The 20387-nt window shown below is 46.9% G+C and overlaps 1 protein-coding gene across 1 annotated transcript in view; it reads right to left on the bottom strand.

Moving 5' to 3' along the window:
- The window catches only part of BBS2 (Bardet-Biedl syndrome 2), a 34802-nt gene extending 32368 nt beyond the window's left edge, over positions 1–2434 (bottom strand). The window contains exon 1 of the mRNA XM_084757464.1: positions 2151–2434. Coding sequence (XP_084613590.1) covers positions 2151–2267 — 117 coding nt within the window. The 5' untranslated portion in view covers positions 2268–2434. The remainder of the gene's footprint in view (positions 1–2150) is intronic.
- Between the last annotated feature and the right edge of the window lie 17953 nt (positions 2435–20387).

Below are 20387 nucleotides of genomic sequence, written 5' to 3'. Positions count from 1 at the left end.
GTCTGGTACTCTCTCGAATTTAGGCTCCAGAGGTGAAACTTCACTTACCACAGTATCTTCAGAGTTAAGAAAAGTCCCTAGCACAGGATTAGGCTTCAAATTAGGGGCTAAGGAAACACCAGTGGGGTATCTTTAGCCTTTTATATTGCTTCAGAGCTCCTGTCTATGAACATGGACTTGTATATGCACACATGTACATGTGGGTGTGAATTTCTTCCGAATGTGTGAGTGCTGGGGTTGGAGCAGCACTGGAGATTGACCCTGGGATGTTGAGTATGTTAGGCAAGCATTCTACTACTGAGTTACATCATCAGCCCTTGTAAGTTTATCTTATTGCAGTGTGTGTGTGTGTGTGTGTGTGTGTGTATGTGTCTGTCTGTTCAGGCTCCATGGCACACAAGTGGAGGTCACACGACAACTTTTAACAGTCAGCTCTCTCTCCACTATGTGTGTCCCTAGGATAGAACTCAGATCACCAGGCTTGGCAGTAGATGCCTTTATCCAATAAGCAATCTCTCTACCCACTCTCCTTTTCTAAATTTTGATTTTGAGACAGGGTCTCCCTATGTAGCCCAGGCTAACTTTGAACTTATGATCCCAACCTCCTGAGTAGCTGGAATAACTACATGAGGCTCATTAGTGCCTCTTGGAGTTAGCATCACATGTCAGGCCCAATGCTTACTTCATTATACCAGTTAATGAAATCATAACCAACTTAAATGAATCATAACTTTCCAGCTATGTATACCAAGACACAGCATACAAAGTAGCATACAACATACATGCAAGTGTCTTGAAAACTTACTACACAAATGTGTAATTGGGGCTGGAGAGATGGCTCAGTGGTTAAGAGCACTGCCTGCTCTTCCAAAAGAACCAAGTTCAATTCCCAGAACCCACATGGCAGCTCACAACTGTCTGTAACTCCAAGATCTGACACACATAAGTTAAAATTAATTTTTTTTAAAAAATGTGTAATTGACAACCATACTGGGTCTGAAAACATGCATTCAATCTCACTCGCATAACTTTTTTTTTCTTTTTTCAAACTGGATCTCACTCTGTAGCCCAAGCTGACCTCAAACTGGTGTGAATCCTACTGCCTCATTCTCCTGTACTGGGATTACAGGTGTGAGCTACTATATACATCTTCCCTTTCAGAACTTTCCAGTTGAGCAATCTCAGACACTAAACTGAACCTCTCTGAACTATTTCTAATCAGTAAAGCGGAAATAACAAAAAGAAATGAACAACCACTAAGAGTGACTACTTCCCATACGTCGTATTGTTACTGTTGTTTGTTCAATGCTGGAGAGTGTGAAATTAGGATTAGTAAAGCAAGAATCCACTACAGCTGTTCTACGTTAGTGTGTAGCAATGATGCTGAGAGAATTCATATATAAGACTTTGTACTTGATAGAAGTTGTATTTTTTGGAGTCACTATAGCCCTTGTATTTTGCGTACGCACCCATCATTACACGGAGCCTTGATTTGCCTTTCTGTGGTCTTTCTATATGCTTTCTGAAAGCATTGACCTTATTTTATCTCTGAATGCCCAAAATCTAGCATGAAAGAAGTGTCAAATGTAAAAGTGAATGTTGAATGATCTTTTATCCCCGTGACCCTGACACCTTTCCTAGTATGTGGCTCACAATAACCATTTAATGAATACTTAAGTTATGGGGAAATTTCTGAATGTACGTGATCGAGGACCAAAAATACAATCTGAATTTAACGCTGGGGTTGCTATGGTGTCTGTCTGTCTGTCTGTCTGTCTCTCTCTCTCTCTCTCTCCTTCCCCCCACCTCCCTGTAACGAGGCAAGTGTGGAAGAGGCTTGATGTGGCCAGCAAAGGCTCTGGGCATCTGGCCACGAATCTGTGGAGTCAGCCATCACTGCTAATCCTGGCCAAGCCCTCCTCGGGACTTCTCTTCCCTAAGCTCCTGATCTGCCCTAAATATTGTCTAACACTAAGAACCTGGAGATAAAAAACCGTCACTACTACGGAAAGCTGTTCCTCCGAGACCCAATATTGATAAGACTGAAGGCCAAGGACAGTAGCGGCCGGTTGCCAGGCAATGCGGGCTGGGGCGGAGCAGCGTGAGGGGCGGGATCTGGACGCCGGCGGAGTTCGGGTGGGAGCGGTTACCTTGCCCGCTTGGGTGGCGGCGGCCAAGCACGGGTGAGTCCCGTCGTAGCGCCCTATGGCTACCATGCGGGGGCTGATTTTGTGGCGCAGTTTCAGGGTGAACACAGGCAGCAGCATGATGGAGGCAGCTGGGGGCGGAAAGCAGGCGCAGTGCAGGCAGCCTGCCTGCAGAAGGTAAGGGGCGCCAGGAGCCAACACGCGGGACCCCCGAACGCCCTAGGCCCCGCGCCCGAAGCGCGCGCCCGAGACGCGGAGTCGCCGACTCTCTCTGCGCCTGCGCAAACCCGCCCAGCTGCAGAGCTGCGCAGGCCCCCCCTTCCCCCCCTTCCCCTCCACCAAGCTGGTGCGACTGCGCAGTGGCGTCGTGCCTGGTTCGATCGCTTTCTTTCTCCGTACTCAGACTGATGTTGTAAATTAGTGTTAGCTGTAACCCCATTTTGGCGTCTTGGTTGGCAGTGTCTGAGCCAGTACCGCCTCAGGATTCTCTCTAGCACCTCAGCCAGGCTGCACCCTCGAGCACCCCACACACTGTGCTACTCACTCTAAAGGGACATTCGTTTAAGAACTAATGCTTTAAGCCGGTGGATGGCTCAGTGGATGAAGACGCTTGATGACCCGAGTTCGAAGCAGAAAACCAGCTCCAGAGACATGCACACGCACGATAAATAAAATGTAATATTAAAATAAGAGCTAACGTTTACGTACCTGCACTGTCCCTTGCTTTGGCTGTTTAATGCCCAGGCAAATGACAATAGTGACTTGAGAATAACAATCCCCTCAAAATAAAAAACAGCAACAACAGCATTTTTTTTTTCCTCAGTCTCATGTTAAGTAGTTTAGGCAGTGGATGTAGGGCAGGAGAGAAAGATGCAAAGGGAGGGGGAAAGCGCTTCTGTCCCAAGTCCAGGTAAGGCGGCACATCAACTGAGAGACAAGAATTCCAGCATTTGTTATGAACGTTGCCTGCATAGAGACAACGCTCTCTTTATATAGACACACTTAATTGAGAATGTTGAAGAAAAAAACAAAACAGTGAATCCTGTGTAAGTCCTAAACATATAGGCCCGTAAGCCTGTTGAGGGATGGTCTGATGTATTTTATGTTAATTACTGCTTTTTGTTTGTGGCCCACCTTTTGCTTAATAGAAAAGCCATCCCACCTGGGCAGGGGCAGAGGAGATAGGTGGGGCTAGGAGAGAGAGAGGAATTCTGGGAAGAAAAAGGACAGCCAAGAGGAGAGAGACCTGAAGTGAAGAGAGGGAGGCCGCTATGGGTTAGATGGAGGAGAAGCTCGTGGCCGGCGTGGTTGAAGAACATGAGCAAGTATATGGGATTATAGATGGGAGGTAGCTTGATAGAAGTTATTAGAAGCGGATGGCATGGGATTGAGGCAGGGATCCCATGCCTGAGGCCCTACTGTGGAAGGTAGTTTAGAGGATTGATATCTGCCCTGCCCCAGGTTAACTAAGGCTATTTTAAAATATAACAAGTGTCTATGTCTTGATTGATTACTAGCCGGGCCTACATATGATACTGATATATAAATAATACAGATAATTTAAAAAACATGCCCTTTCTCCTTTCCCAGCTGTAAACCTGCAATTTGCTAGGAACCTCACAAAAACCCTACTAAAATAAAAGGCCTACCTATCTTTAACACCCTTACATCCTTGTGACACATGGGTGTGTCTTATCAGACTGCAAAACCTACTCAAGACACCACTTAAGTCACCTTATGATCTCACCAAAAATAGAGGGGGAAGAAGGAAAGGTAAACATGGTGGGTGACAGGGAGGATGGGGAGAGGAGCCAGCAGTTAAGAAGGGTCAGCCAAATGGACTAGTATTGGAACGTCATAACAAGACCTGGCACTTTGTAAGCTTTTTTTTTTTTTTTTTTTTTTTTTTGGTTTCTTGCCTGTCCTGGACTCACTTTGTAGACCAGGCTGGCCTCGAACTCACAGCGATCCGACTGCTTCTGCCTCTCGAGTGCTGGGACTAAATGCGGGCGCCACCACCTCCCAGCTGTAAGCTAATTTTTAAAGTAAAACAAAAGAGAAAGAAGAAGAATGGGATTCCTAACAGCCCATTGTGGTATGACTTGAGAGCTACTAAACAGTCCATATGTCTTGTGATAAGATACTTAAGTGGGGCTCCCCGTCACAAACCCCACATCCAAGCTCTTGGCTATGTATTATTCTTTCCCTGAGCACCTCTCCTCTCTTTCTATTAAACTGCTCCCCAAATCCCTCACTATCCTTAAATCTATGCTAAAATTACATTTTATTTTATTATATGTGATACGTGATTGGTGTGTGAGTGTGTGTGTGTGTGTGTACAACAACAACATAGGTCTAGGGACCAGGTCCATGTCATCAGTCATGTGCCTTTTACCTGCTGAGCCATCTCGCTGACCAAAATCTCAGTAAACCTCAACTCAGCTTCAAGCTGTCTGACCCTGGAATTATTTTCTGCAATGAGATTAAGAATCCTATTTTCACTTGAATAGAGGCCTCTAGAAAGAAATGCTTGGGCTGCTGCAAATGGCAGAGTGGAGCTGCATCTCTGGTCCACACCTCACTGCTAGTGGCAAATAGTGACCATATTTGTAAAACAGTCTTTACAGATGTAAGTTAAAGAGCTTGAAATGAGGTCATCCGGGATGAGAGTGGCTCCAAATTCTAATGAAATGTATCATTTTAAGAGAAGAAAAGAAAGGCCATAGGTAGCAATTGAAGTTTCTACTCAAATCTGAAGAATGCCTGGGGGCTTGTTTTGGTTTTTTGGTTGGGGGGGGGGGTGTTGTTTTTTGGTTTTTTTTCCGAGACAAGGTTTCTCTGTGTAGCCCTGGACATCCTGGGCTCATTTTGTAGACCAGGCTGGCCTCGAACTCACAGTGATCTGCCTGCCTCTGCCTCCCGAGTGCCGGGATTAAAGGTGTGCACCACCACTGCCCGGCTTGCCTGGAGGCTTGTGAAGCTTGGAATTCTTCCCTAGAATGTCCAGAGGAAACATTCTCCTATTAATATCTCGATTTCAGGCTTCTGGCTACAGATGTGTGAAGAAACAACACTGTTTTAAGCCATAAGTGGTGGAGAAAGGGGGAGCTGCTTGTGAACTACTGGTGTGTTTTTAAAAATGCAAACATGCAAAATTGGAAAGTTGCAACCATTCCTTCCACACGTGCTTTTGAGAGCCTGCGGTGGGCCTGACACTCTCTCAGACAATAGATAGCAATGAAACACAAACCTCTTCGCTCCTGGAACTGACACAGTGGTCAGAGAGGACAGGAAGCGCCCGGTCCTTCGGGCAGGCACTGTAGGGAAGGTTGGGGAAGAGCAGATGAAGGGGGAGGGCAACACCATCTTTAATAAGGTGGGTGGGAAGACGAATCCCTGAGAAAATGACATTCGGGCCAAGAATTAAAATCAGCTTAGGAGCCAGCGTTCGGGGGAGAAGTTTCCAACAGAGAGAATGCAAGTGCCCACTCTAGCTGTCTTTTGGAATAGGCATTTACCAGTGAAAGATGATATGGGCAGCCATCACCACAGGAGACTGGGGAGCAGGCACAGGGGACGGAGAGTCCAGAGGACGTCGGCCTGGAAGACCAGTTGACAGAGCTGCTAGGAGCAAAGAACAATTACAGGGAAAATGAGCCTAAACTCTCCATGGTGTTGGCGTTTTGTAGAGTTGTACAAATGTGCATCCTTTCTTTTTTCTTTTTCTTTTTCCAAGTGTGACTGCGGTGAGGTGCAGTCTCCTTTGGGGACAAGGTCAAAAGATTCATTCTGGCCTCTAGCCAGGTGTGGTGGTGCACGCCTTTAATGCCAGCTCTTGGGAGGCAGAGGCAGGGGGATCTCTGTGAGTTTGAGGCCAGCCTGGACTGCAAAGCTAGTCCAGGACAGTCAGGAGAAACCCTGTCTCGAAAAAAAAAAAAAAAACGGGAGTGGAGGGTTGGGGGAGGGGGAGATTCATTCTGAGTAGCTTGATGGGACGCAAGACCCAGGCCTCGGTCCTTCAGGACTGTCTAATAACCCACACGTCTGAGTTCCACCGGCACTTTCCCACACCATCCCTGCTCCCTAATGATCACCTGCAGATTCCCAGGTACCAGGAGCATCTTCCTCTCCAGCCCACTAATGGAAGTTGCCCTCAATCCGTTCTTCTGCATCAGATCTTACTTCGCTTTATGTAATCCTTTTCCTCTTTAGCTCAAAGGTTATACTTCCATAAAAGCCCTCGGGTCACTGAGTACATTGGGCCCTGTTAACTTCTTCCTGAGGTCCTTAGGACCTTCACAGGAAACAGAGTGGCAGAGGGCTGTTGGCTCTGTTATTAACAATTAAACTTTATTATACAACCCAACTAGCATATAAAAGAGGGAAAAAAAGGTTAAAGGGACAGAAGAGTAAACCTTCTGGAATCCGTTCCGCAGGACGGGTCCTTAGGTGTCTCTGTCCCGCGAGCTGGTCCGGTCCCTTGCTCTCTCCGCGTGCCCCGCTCGCCTTCACCTGTTGTTTTTTCTTTTCCCCACCTTCCCAGTCACAAGCAAAGGGCGGTCTCCTTCTCCCTTCGAGGGTCAATTAGGAAAACAATAGCCACAGTGGGGTTCCCAGGTCGGCTTCCTGAATTCCAAGCCCAGGAAGGCTCCACTCAGTCTGTCACAAGGTATTCATGGCTTGCCCCAAGGGTAAAGCCTGCTAAGATTGCTTCCACCTGTGACAAAGCTTAATCTTTCCCACAGTGGGCTGTAAAGGAGGCGGCACGCGAACTTCGACAGCTGCAGACCTGTCTTGTATTCCTCCTCCATCAGTCACTAGCTGAGACCTGAGCCTGTTATTTGGCCCTGATACTCACTCTCTATTTGTTTGTTTGTTTACTCGCTTTATTTTGTTTATTCGAGGCAGGGCCTTGCTATGTAGGTCTAGCTGTCCTGGAATTCATTATATAGACCATGCTGGCCTCAAATTCACAGGAACCAGCTCTACCTTTGCCTCTGCCTTCCGCGTGCTGGGATTAAAGGCCTGTGCCATTAAGGCTGCTGTCACACTCTTATTGACCCTTCTCTGTTTTGCCTAGTGTTTGCATACACTATTAAGTCACAGATTCTCATGCCCCCGCCCCTCTCTGTCCTGGACTCACTTTGTAGACCAGGCTGGCCTCGGACTCACAGCAATCCACCTGCCTCTGCCACTTGAAGGGAGGCATTGTCATCATTCCTGTTCACAAAGAGGGAAACTGACTGAGTCTTGGAGGGTTTGTACTGTAAGTCCAAAGTCATACAGCTGGTACGCTGCAGAATCCTTCCAGCACACCCAGGCGGGCAGGCTCCAGAGTCTGAGGATGCCTAAGAGCCACACATACAGCTGAGAACTTCACTGAGTACCAGTGTCCTCATCTAAAAAAAAAAAAAAAAAAAGAGGATGGTTAAGAGTGCCATGTGTAAGGAGTGTCCTGAGATTCAGATGAACTAATAGAGTGTGTCCTGGTTTTAGTTTATTTGCTTGTTCGTTTTCGTCGATTTGACCCAAGCTAGAATTATCTGGGAAGACGGAGCCTCAATAGAGAAATCACCTCCATCAAATTGGCCTGTAGGCAAGCCTATGGGAGGGGCGTTTTCTTGATTAATGATTGATTGGTGAAGGCCCAGCCCACTGTGGGTGGTGCCACCCATGGGCAGGTGGTTCAGGGTTGTATAACGAAGCAGGATGATCAAGCCATGGAGAGCAAGGCAGTAAGCAGCATTCTTCCACGACCTCTCTCTGCTTCAGTGCTATCTCCAGGTCCCTGCCTTGGGTTCGTCCTTTGGCCTTCCCTCAGTGGAGCACCAGCCAGAATAAGTAAACCACATAAAACCCTCTCCTCCCCAAGCTGGTTTTGGTCGTATTCTCTACCACAGCAAAAGAAAGCAAACTAAAAACAGTGCTTAAGACAATGCCAGGTCCTTAGTAGGAGCTCCAGAAATAGCCACGAATATTACGTCTAGGAGACTGGCTTCTCTGAGACTGGTTGGGGTGTCCATAGTAACAAACTCAGCATCTTTTCTTTTCTCTTTTTAGTAGATGGTGTGGCACCACTTTTCAGCCCTGGGTTTAGGAAGCCAATCTAGCTACTCAAGTTCTACTAGGCTAGACCAGGACCAAGCTGGTGGAAAAGGTAAAGGGGCCATAGGCAGCCCCTAGCCCTCACCTGGAGCTTACCCAGCATCTCCACTAGAGGGTGTGCACGTGTAAAGAACAAACTTGGGATTCAGGCCAAGAGGAGGCAGGGCCAGAAGCCCTACAAGACAGGAGGCTTCCAACAGTAGCAGAGCTTGCTTCTCATGGCCTGATGGGGCTGGAGAAAGACGCTGAAACTCACAGAGTGCATTCCAAGGAAGGCCAGCTGGAGAAACAATTCCATTTTGTTTTGGTTGTTGAGATAGGGTTATACCATATAACCCAGCTTGCTTTTAACTCATGGCATTCTTCTTGCCTTGTCTCCCCTTAACATAACGTGATATAAAGACAGAGTTATCTGAGGAAGAGTCCATGCTTCTTCCAACTCTCATCTCCACATAGCATGACTGTAAAGGAACATAGCTTTAGGCCAGCCGACCACTGTAGCAGAGCTGGTTGCCCAGGGCCAAGCTCTGTTGGCTGTGCTACCTTCCCCTCAGAGGCAGCCCTCACGGGTGGCCCAGCTTCTGGTCTCCTTTTCCAGAAGTACCGGTGGCTCTGTGGTGCATTTGCTATGAGCCACAGGTGAGGCTGGCAATCTCCTGTCAGCTCATTGGTTAAAAAGCTCTAGCTGCTCTTCCAGAGGACCAGGGTTCTTCAATTCCCAACACCCACAAGGCAGCTCACAACTATCTGTAACTCAAGGTCAATATGATCCAATGCCCTCTTCTGGCTTCTGTGGGCATTGCATGCATGCGTTAAACAGACATACATGCAGGCAAAACAGACACACAGAATTTTTTAAAAATAACAATTGAAGAGATGACTCAGTGGTTAAGAGCACTTTTTGCTCTTGCAGAGCATCTGGTTTTGATTCCCAGAAACTTCATGGTTGCTCACAACAACATATAACTCTAGTAATGGGATACATACTCTTCTGGCTTCTTGCAGCACTAGGCACACGCATAAACCTCAACAATAAAAATTTAAAAAATAAGTAAATATTAAAGATGCACTCTGCAGCATGCTAGCCATGGGCCTTGCAGCTGTTGAAAATTTGGAATGTGAGTGATTCAAATTTACCCCAACTGCAAGTGTAAAATATACTCTGCATTTGTTTTTGTTTCTGTTTGGGGTTTTTATTGTTGTTTGTTTGTTTGTTACTATGTAGACCTTGTTGACCTCAAATTAATAGTTCTCTGCCTGCCTCTGCCTCCCAAGTGCTGGAATTAAACGCATGTGACACCATGCCCAGTGCACTCTGCTTTTTTTTTTTTTTTTTTTTGGGTTTTTTTTTTTTTTTTTTTTTTTTTTTTTTGTTTTTCGAGGCAGGGTTTGTGCACTCTGCTTTTTAAAGAGGTGTATGGAAAATAATTTAAGCCAGGTGTGGTGGCCCATTTTTGTGATCCCAGTACTTGGAAAACCAAAGCAAGAGGATCCCAAGTTTAAGAGAGGTGTTGGGAAGAGAAGAAAGGAGGGAGAGAGCGAGAAAGAAATCCTATCTCAAAAACCAAAAGAAACAAATAATTTAATGAGAAAAGATAAAATAGAAATTCTAAAAGTGTAAACAAATAAATGCTTATAATTACTAAAGAGACCAAAGAATTCTCAGAATATTTTTTGCTTGGAGCATTTACATCAGTATATAAATATGCTGTTATTTGAACCATCTTAAAATTGCCTTAAATCCCAGAACTCAAGAGGCAGAGGCAAACAATCTCTGAGCGGTCAAGGCCAACCTGACCTATACAGGAAGTTCCATGACTTAAATAGTGAGATCTTGTCTCCAAAAACACATTAAATAAATAAGCAATTGGTGTAAATAATCCAAATGCAGTCCCTCTCTCTTTGCTCTACAAGATGGAGCTTGAGTGTCCCACTTTTTATTGGGCGGCTTCATCTCATGGCTTGATTCCAAGGGGGGCGTCACAATGGAAAATACAGACTTCCCAAGGGAGAAAACTACAGACACTATTTCAACCAACTGATCAAAGTCAACGTCCCTAGGGATATGACATACGAACATCATGATCAACGTGGTTCGATCATGCCAGCACAACTCCCACAGAACTTGCCTGGACAGATGGGCTGAGTCAGAGCCTTACTCAGAAAAGAAGAGAGGCCACGGGAGACCTGACTCCACGTGATGGTAATGCACCTCGCCTCTCTGATGTTCTTCACCAGACCGAAAGAACATGTCATATCATATAAACCCAAACAGGTGGACCCACTCCTAAATGCCTGACCAGCACTCATCAAAGCCTCCATGGCCATAAAACCAAAAAGAGAAAGGAAAGACCGAGAAACCGTCCCAGATGAAAGGAGGCCAAGAGGCCCGACTACTCAGTGTGGTTCTAGGCACAAGACTGTGTTAGATCCATGAGAAACTGAGAGATCTGGTTAGGGTTTGCTCAATACTACTATACCAGTGTCACTTTCTGAGTTTCAACAAATAGGTCTTATGGAAAATGGTAACTCTAGGAAGGTGGGTGAGCTGTCCGCGGGAACCTGGAGCTAGAAGATGCAGGTGTGGTACCTGGGAAGGAAGAGCAGATGCAAAGAGGTCTGAAGGCATCTGGCCTTTTCTTCTCTTTTCTTGTCATGAGGTCAAACTCAAGACTGTAAACATGCTAGCCAGGCATGTAGCACTGTGCTACACCACCGCCGCCACCACCACCACCACCTGCCCTAAGAAGGAACTTGTAGAAGACGGTAACATTACAGCTGGGCACAGCAGCCCCCAGCTGTAACCCCAGCACTTTAGGGGCCGAGACAGGAATGTTATATGTGTTCAAGGCCAGCCCGTACTATCTTTTGAGACCACATCTCCCAAACACACAAATAAAAAAGAGTATTAGCAGATGTAGGGGCTCACACGTGAAACCCCAGTACTGGAAGGTAGAAGCAGGAAGATCAAGAGTTCAAGGTCATATATAGCTATATAGTGAGTAGAGGCCAGTCTGGGCTACATAAGGACCATGTCCAAAGGGGGGAAAAATTTTTTTTTAATGTGGTGATGGCTATATACAATTTGTCAAAATTCATTAAACTGAGCCAGGTGTGGTGGCAGACGTCAATAGTTTTAGGACAGGGCTTTCTATGCCACCACGTAGTGCTCTGTACCTGCAGTCCTCTGCTGCCAGATAGCTGCAAGCCTGGCCCCTACATGTCAATCAGACCGCAACGCAGGCATCTTCCCCAGAGAGGCCCATAAGCCCAGGCTCTCTTTCTCACACCTCCTGATTTGTCAATCTCAGCCTGAGGTGTGGCCTCTGTAAGCCTTCACTGAAGCCTACAAACCAGATGATATGGATTGCCGTGCTGGGCAGCCGTCATGGTCAAGGACAGAAGATAAGAGCAAGCTTAGAACTCTGGGCAAAGAGACTAAGTCAGATCCTGGTGTGGTAGGGAAGGGAAGCCGTCGGGAGACAGCCATTTGGGCATGTGTGAGAACCAGGTTTTATTTGGCTGGTTTTGGCATTTGCGCGTGCCCCCCCCCTCTCTCTGTCTCTGTTTCTCTCTCTCTCTCTCTCTCTCTCTCTCTCTCTCTCTCTCTCTCTCTCTAACTCTCAGCAATTCTGCCTCTACTTCTTGATTGCTGGGATTATAGACACTGACAAAGCCGCATCTGGCCATAAGTCTCAGTTGTTAGAACCATCTTTCAGGTAATGCTCTTCAATGCATCTCAGTTATTCAGTGACTACTGAACCTAAATTCCGTCATCTTTTTGTTTGGTCAGTGACCCGCTGCCAAGCTCATAATGTTAAGTAATACTGGCAAGAAGGCGTGGCCGTCCGTACCTGCGCTGACAGTGACGGATCTGCTTTATAGGAAAGACCAAAAGCTGAAGAGCATCGAGTGATTTGTAGTTATAGAAGGGCAACTTGGTACCTGTGAGCCCAGCACCATGAGGCAGAGGAACTGGCTTCTGGCCCTCCCTCCCAGCAGGTTCAGATCAAAGCCGACTGCAGGGATCAGTTCCAGTTTCCAAGGAGTGCACGTACTCCTCAGGAGCCCCTGGAGCCATACCTGGGTGTGACCAGCATCAGACGCTGCCTAAGACCTGACTCAGCTTTAGTAACCACCCATTTGATGGGGGAAGCCAATTCTCAGATACCTGTTGAGGAAGGCCAGAGTGGTTCTGCATTACTCTGGATTCATGTAGCCTTGCAGCTCTGAGTGTCATATGTTCAAGGGACACACAGGGCTAAAAGAAGTTCCAAGTGCCATTTCTATACTTAACACTGTCACCAAGTGGAAAGGACTAGAACGATCACCTGCCCAAGGCAAGAACCAAAACCCAGCCCCTGTGTGGATCCTCTCAATGATAGTAGCTGACAACTCAGAGTTCTTTGAACCTCTAAATAGTTCTTAAGGCCCCTATGTGCAACCACCCTCATCTGATGTCTTTATGGAAATGGAAGGGTTGACGCCACTGCTCCTCCATGTCAGCCCTTTGGCTACTGGAAAATGTATATCACCTTAGTTATCATCTGTGCAGGACAACAGTAAGTGGCCCCTTCACGGGCTCCCAGGGAGACTCTTTTTCTTGTTTCTTTAATAAGGTGGACCCATGTTAATATTACTTCCTTTTTTAAACTTTAAAATTACACTCATTTATTTTGTGTGTGCATACATGTATACATGTGCCTCAGCACACATGTGGAGGTTAGGGTATGACAACTTGCAGCCCATTTATTCCTTCTACCATGTGAGTCCCAAGGTTTGAACCTAGATTGCCATGCTTGGCAGCAGGTGCCTCAACCTTCTGAGCCACCTTGACAGCAGCGCCATCTTCTTCTTTCTCCCTCTTCTTCCTCCTTTTCTTCCTCCTCCTCCTCCTCCCCTTTCTCCTGTTTGTTTGTTCTTTGAGACAGGATCTCTCTGTGTCGTCTTTGCTGTCCTGGACTCACTTGGTAGACCAGGCTGGCCTCGAACTCACATCGATCCATCTACCTCTGCCACCCGAGTGCTGGGATTAAAGGCGTGTGCCACCATGCTCAGCTTCCTTCTTCATTTTTAAATTTTACTTTATGTGCATGGGTGTTTTGCATGAATATGTGTCTGTGTACAACATGGATGCCTAATGTCTGCAGAGGTACCAGGTCCACTAGTGATGTTGCAGACAGTTGTGAGATGCCGATGGGAGTAAGGGGGGAGGGATGTCCTGGAAAGGAATCCAGGTCCCCTCCAAGAATAACAAGTACTTTTGACCACTGAGTTATCTCTTCAGCCTCCCATTGACCTGGGCCAGCCAGGTCATTCTTAAATGACAGGATGCTGAGGAGCAAGGTCTAGGGTGTCAGAGACAAAGAGGATAGAGAAGATGAGCTCAGGAGTTCTTGCACAAGCAAGTTTACTAGGAAGTACAGCATCACTAGCAGCGCGTGGGACAGGGTAATCAGAAAACCATAATACAATGGGATGAAGGCAGCGGGAAGCTAATCAAACAACGTTGCACAAGGAGAACACAGGGTATCTCAAGTGTGTCACAGACTGACCGAGCACACAGCAGCCTCGGGACTGATAACCACAGCTGCTCAGTGTGGGAAGAAATGGGTTCTTAGGATCCGAAGTCACAGCTCCGCCCTGGGACCCTGGCCCCAGTCCACCGCTGGCTCTGCCAAGCATGTTCCTGATTTTAGAGAGGGGACTGTGATTCTTCTGCATACATCAGGACTTCAGAGAAAGCCTTGGGTCAGCCTACCTAACCCCAGCAATTCATCTGCAAGGCTCTGTTCTGACAGGAATAGAACTCTAAAGCAGACTGGACATGTAATGTTTCTCTCTCACCACACAGACCCACAAAGTCCTTTCCTTCCTCCAGCCTCAGGTTTTCCAGGTGGCAATGCAGTGAGAGGGGTCTACAGGAGACACAGAATTCTCCAGTAGAATGCCAAGGAACAAACGTTGATTTGTGTGTGTGTGTGTGTGTGTGTGTGTGTGTGTGTGTGTGTGTGTGTGTTTGGTGCTGAGGATTTCCTAGACCTGGGCATATGGCAGAGGTGTCCCTGACAGGCACAGAGGACGACACAATCACCTGGAATTGTGGAGCAGCCACATGAAGGCTGAGACTTGGGAAATCAATAAGGGAAAAGGCGGCCACATTGGAAGCTGTGACCCCTTGTTATGAACTGAGTACCCCCTTTTACACCTCAAAAATGATGTGCCCACATCCTTAGCCTAAGCTTCTCACAGTAGGACCTGTTTGCGAATAGAGTCTTGGCGTCGATAAGTTAAAAGATGTTATTAGGTGGCATAGACAAATCCATAACGTGGCATGACTGGTGTCCTTATAAAAGAGAGGAGTGCAGACACAAGCACAGACACACGGGGAGAAAGCCCTGTGAAAATGAAGGCAGATCCCTAGCGATGCATCTGCAAGCCAAGGAGCGCCCAAGACTGACAGCGAGCCACTAAAAGCAGGGGAGAGGCCTTCCACAGACTCTTTCACACAGCCCTTGGAAGGAACCAGCCCCACCCACACTTTGATTTGGATCTTGTAGCTTCCAAAACTGGGCGAGAATAAGTCTGTGTTGTTGAAGGCTCTCCAGCTAGTGGTGTTCTGTAAAGGAGGGGTTAAGATCACGTCTAAGCAAGGAGGGAAGCGGAGTCTCTCTCAGGGGCTTCATGAGGGGACCCTAGATGAAGCTGTACTCATAGTTTCCTGTCCACAACCGGATGGGGTGGCTCCTAACTGATAAAGCGGGAAGGGAGCTGAGGAACACCTAATCCTAGCATCTCTTCGCAGTCCCAGAGAAGGCTGTGGCAAATCGACACTAAAATTCAGCTCTCCCGACTCAGGCGTGATTTGGGTGTCGGGGCTGTTTTGTGCTTGGTACTGTCTTTCTCTTGTCACTCATCCACACTCACCCCTCAGACGTGGAGCCTTTCCAAACATATTTTGTTCACTATCTGAATAGATGATCCTTTGATGCGTTCGATGAAAAAAAAAATAGTGAAAAGGCAGAGTAGGTGGATATGTGGGAAGGATGGAACCCTTGTGCTGACGATGAGACTGCCAAGTGACACAGCAGCTGAAGGGAACAGTAGAACCCTTCTTCAGAGTTTAAACAGATTCCACATGCACCAGCCGCTTTGCTCCTAGATATATGTGTGTATATATCCCAAAAAACCGCCACAAAAACAGAGGCACGGATCCATGCACCAGTGTTCCAAACAGCATTGGTGACAATAGCCAAAAAGGGCAACAAGTCATGACCATCAACAGATGGGGAGATAAACTTGGGGCGTGAGCACCTAATGGAATATTACCTGGCACCAGAAAGAAATGACATCCTGGCATATGCTCCTACATGTATGAACCTTAAGGACATTATGCTGCCAAGAACACAAAGGACAAATAGGGTATGGTTCCTCTTACACATAATACCTACTGTAATCAAATTCATGGAGACAAAAATTAGAAAAGTGGTTATCAATAGCTGGGGGATTAAGGATTAGAGCGTTGTGGCTTGCCTGCCCTACCTTTTAAGATAGGATCTTGTTTTTATAGACCAGGATGACCCCCAAATGTGCAATCCTCCTGGCTCAGCCCTCCAAGATATATGTTTGGCTTGGCTTGGTTTGTTTGTTTGCTTGCATTTCTGGTGCTAGGAATCAAATCTAAAGTCTAGCTGTGTTAAACAAGCAGTCTGCCACTTAGCTACATCCCAGGAGTTTGTATGTGATGGGTATGAAGTTTCTGTTTGGGACAATGAAAAAGTGCTGAGGACGTCAGGGATGGATGATGACACAATCTATGACTTAATGTCAGCGAGTTGAGTAAAGTGGTTAAAAGGGCAAAAATTAATGTTATGCATATGTCACCAAAATTACATTAAACTAAAAAGCATGTCTTCTGAAAAAGTCCTCTTCCTGTCCCGCGGTTACCGCCCCCCACCCCAGAGTGCCCCACTGACACCGGCACTGGGCCCTCCTTCCGCTCACAGCTGGTGGGTGCACTGGTCAGTGTTCTTTTCCTGTACGTCTAGCTTTTGTGTGCTTCACAGATAGAGCTGTGGCTTTTACATTTGGCCTTTTCATTTAGCAGGTACTTTGAAGAGCTTTGGGGAGCATCCATGTCTTCTTTCTGTATTGACTGATTGACTGATTGATGGGAGGAGGAGCCAGGATCTCATTATGTAGTCCAAGCTGGCCTTGGCCTTGCAATGCTCCTGAATTTGCTACCAGAGAGAGCTATGATTTTACAAGTGTACATTAATGTGGCTGACAGCATCCTCATTGCATACAAAAGGAAATTCCTGTACAAAGTGCACTGTCCAAGAAACGTTAACTAAACATTTGCATGACACAATTTTGCATTTTAGAAAGGGTAGGATCTGGGGCTGGAGAGGCCAGTGCTGAAGAGCGCTGGCAATTCTTCCAGGGGACCCAGATTTATTCTCTCTCTCTCTCTCTTTTTTTTTTTTTCCCGAGACAGGGTTTCTCTGTGTAGCCTTGGCTGTCTTGGACTCACTTTATAGACCAGGTTGGCCTCGAACTCACAGCGATCCGCCTGCTTCTGCCTCCCGAGTGCTGGGATTAAAGGCGTGCGCCACCACGCCCGGCTGGGACCCAGATTTAATTCCCAACACCCACATGGCAGCTCACAACCCCCTTTTCCTGGGGATCCGACACCTTCTTATAGGCATATATGGTCAAAACACCAGTATACGTAAAATAAAAATTAATTAAAATTATTTTTAAAAAGAAGGGTAGAGTTCTAACTTCAAAGAATGGAGCTCGCCAAGTGTATGTGTGCCCAAGGAGAGAATGAGGTAGGAATTTTCCAGTGTTCTCCATTGGAAGTACCAGCATTTATGGAGGCTATTCCTGGAAAAAGGTCCTCTGAACCATATATAGTGGTCTGTGTCTGTAATCTCAGCACTTGGCAGGCTGAGGCAGGAAGATTCTCAGTTTGAGGCCATCCCTGGCTGTACAGCAAGATTGTGTCAGAGAGGGCTGGGCTGGGGAGGCCTTTTCCAGATGCTAGTGGAATAGCAGCCAATAGCTCTTCTCCCAGGACACACTAACTGATGATGTAGGTACTGTTGTTAATCACCCCCATTTTACAGGGTACAGCCCCTGGGCACAAAGAGGCTATCTAGTGAACAGCAGGCAGCGTTAAACCCATACAGTAAGTAGGGCCCTTATTCTTGTTCACTATGCCTTTTGTATTTACTTGCCTCCGGGGTACTGTGCCTCCTACTTAAAGGGATATAATGGTGCCTTAGGCATAAGCCCCAGCCTCATGGAGGCCACAGCTACAGTGGCATTGTGTGGTTTACCTTAATGCAAAGCAGAGAAGTACTGGACTGCCACATGGAGGAAGGTGGTATTCATGTATGTAGGGGACCGTTATGCCCACTCATCCAATTCATGTATGTAGGGGACCGTTATGCCCACCCATCCACTGCCAGCTGCTTGGGATATTTGATCCTTCCAATTGCCCCATATCCTTCACCCCCATTTCATAGATGACCAAATGAACGGAGGCTCCCCCAAGATGCATTAAAGTAACGGGGCTAGGACTCTCTTCTTGGCTCTAACTCAAGAGCTGGGGCCTCACTAATGTGAGGGTCCTGACAGGAATCTAACAAGTGGGCCCAGAGGGTCTTCCCTGTGCTGTTGCTGTCAGCCATCCACCGGCAAGAATGTCTGCGCTCTAGTTGGCTAGGTGGGGAGCGCTGTCCTTGGCAGGGCTGCCCAAGCCAATTAATAAACCTAAAGCACCTGCAAGATAAAATTGTCCATAAAAAGGTTTGGTTCCCACAGCCGCCAGCAGTAAAGCAGGGACAGCCTGGGGAGAGGGCTCTGCCGATTAAGTGCAGATTCTGTGCTGTAGAAGCAGATGGGGGCCGGGCGTGGTGGCGCACGCCTTTAACCAGAAGAGTCAACTTCAAGGCAAACTTTATAAATTCAGCACCAATTACACTCCTCTGAATGATGCTAAGACCACCCTACACCACCACCAACAACATGCTAGGAGTCATGTTCATGCATATTTAAAAATTATTTTATTGGAATTCTTTTTTTTTTTTTTTTTTGGTTTGTTTTTTAAGACAGGGTTTCTCTATGTTATCTTGGCTGTCCTGGACTCTATTTGTAGACCAGGCTGGCCTCGAACTCATAGTGATCCACCTGCCTCTGCCTCCCGAGTGCTGGTATTAAAGGCGTGCGCCACCACGCCCAGCTTTTATTGGAGTTCTTATATCTCTGCTTCCCTTCTCCACCCCAATCCCTTTCAACCTCCACCCCACCCCCACCCTCAATACCAGGTAGGAGAGAGGGAAGGTTAGTGGGGAGAGGGGGCGTAGTTCTCTTTAGCTACTTCCTGCTGTTTAGAGTCCTTAGGTTCCTTGGGGCAAGTCCTCTCTTCGTTTCAAGATCTCTTCAACTTCTCATCATCAAACTGCATCAACAGCAACCAGGAGCAGCAGGGGGAGCAGCAGCCTTCTTCTTCCTTCTAGGAGCCCCCTGGCTCTCTCCTGGCTCTGGCATTTACTCCTTCTCCAGAGGCCTCAGAATGAAAGTATCTGCAGCTGGCCAAGAGCCCCCGCTCAGAGCCTGCATGGAAGCAAATAGTTTGCCGCTGTGGACAATCTGCATCAGCCCCATATTCCACACCTGGGATTAAAACCAAAACATGTTTACATAATTGAGTCTTCAAAGACACCAGAACTTCCACTATAGAGTCACTTAGTTTCTTCACTAGGTTGACTCGCTTTTAAAGTTATTCTTCCATTGAAAATAGATCCCTTTCTCGGGCTGGAGAGATGGCTCAGAGGTTCAGAGCACTGACTGCTCTTCCAGAGGTCCTGAGTTCAATTCCCAGCTACCACATGGTGGCTCACAACCATCTACAATCCAGTCTGATGCCCCTCTTCTTCCCTGCAGGTGTACATGCAGGCAGAGCACTCACTGTATACACAATAAATACATATTAAGAAAAAGAAAATAGACCCCTCTCTCTTACAATATGTCCTGAGCAGAGTTTCCTCTCCCTCTTATTCTCCCAGCTCCTCCCCTCCAGATCCACTCCTTTTCCGTCTCTCATTAAAAATCTATTTTCAATTTAAACATTTTAAAAATAAAAATAAAAAAGTTTGATGTGGATAAAAATTTATTCTTCCAGAGTTAGTGCAAATGCCTCAACAAAGGATTTGCTTGCTGCTAAGGCTGACAAACCAACCTGAATTTAATCACTGAGCGTGGAAAGAGAGAACTCTGTAAAGTTGTCTGATCTCCACATGTGCACCATGGCATGCGTGCACCCACACCCACACACATAAATACATACATACATACATACATACGGACGTACATAAATGTAGCAAAATGGGGGCTGAGGAGACAGCTCAGTAATTTAGAGCACTTGCTGGTTTTTTGTTTGTTTGGTTGGTTGGTTTTGGGTTTTTTTCCCGAAGACAGGGTTTCTCTGTGGAGCCTTGGCTGTCCCCTGGACTCGCTTTGTAGATCAGACTAGCCTCGAACTACGTCAATCTGCCTGCCTCTGCCTCCCAAGTGCTAGGATTAAAGGCATGTGCCACCATGCCCACTGCCCTTGCTTTTTAAAGAGACTCTGATTTGGTTCCCAGTGCCCACATGACGGCTCACAGCTGTCTGTAACACCAGTCCCAAGAAACCTCTTCTGGCCTCTGTAGGCACTGCATACACATGTGCGCAAACATATATGCAGGCAACACACCCTTCTCTAAAGCTGTTCATCCTACTCACCAACCTCTGTGAAATGTGTGTGATACCCTCTTGCTTTTCCTTCTCACATGCATTAGGACCACAAGAGACTTCCTTTTCTGTGGAGAACCTAAAACCTCTCCCTTTGGGGATCCCAGGCTACCGTACCTGTCACTCGTGTGAACAGAGGATGCTGGGATGCATCTCTCCTTCTTGTTCTATGTGCTTGGGCCTCAGTTTCCCCACCACTAGGTTTCTTGCAGCTCTTACTCATTTCGCCAGTGAAAAGCTGACCCAAGCCTGAGTGACAGGGCTACCCTTACCCTTCCCTGCACCATGGCCTCAGGCAGGTTACCTCCCATCTCTGCACCATTTGCATGGTCT

Source organism: Acomys minous, assembly GCF_964271855.1.
Source record: "Acomys minous genome assembly, chromosome: 14".
Classification (NCBI taxonomy): Eukaryota; Metazoa; Chordata; class Mammalia; order Rodentia; family Muridae; genus Acomys; species Acomys minous.
Note: the sequence above shows the minus strand (reverse complement) of the source record. Positions and strands in the feature narration are given on the sequence as shown.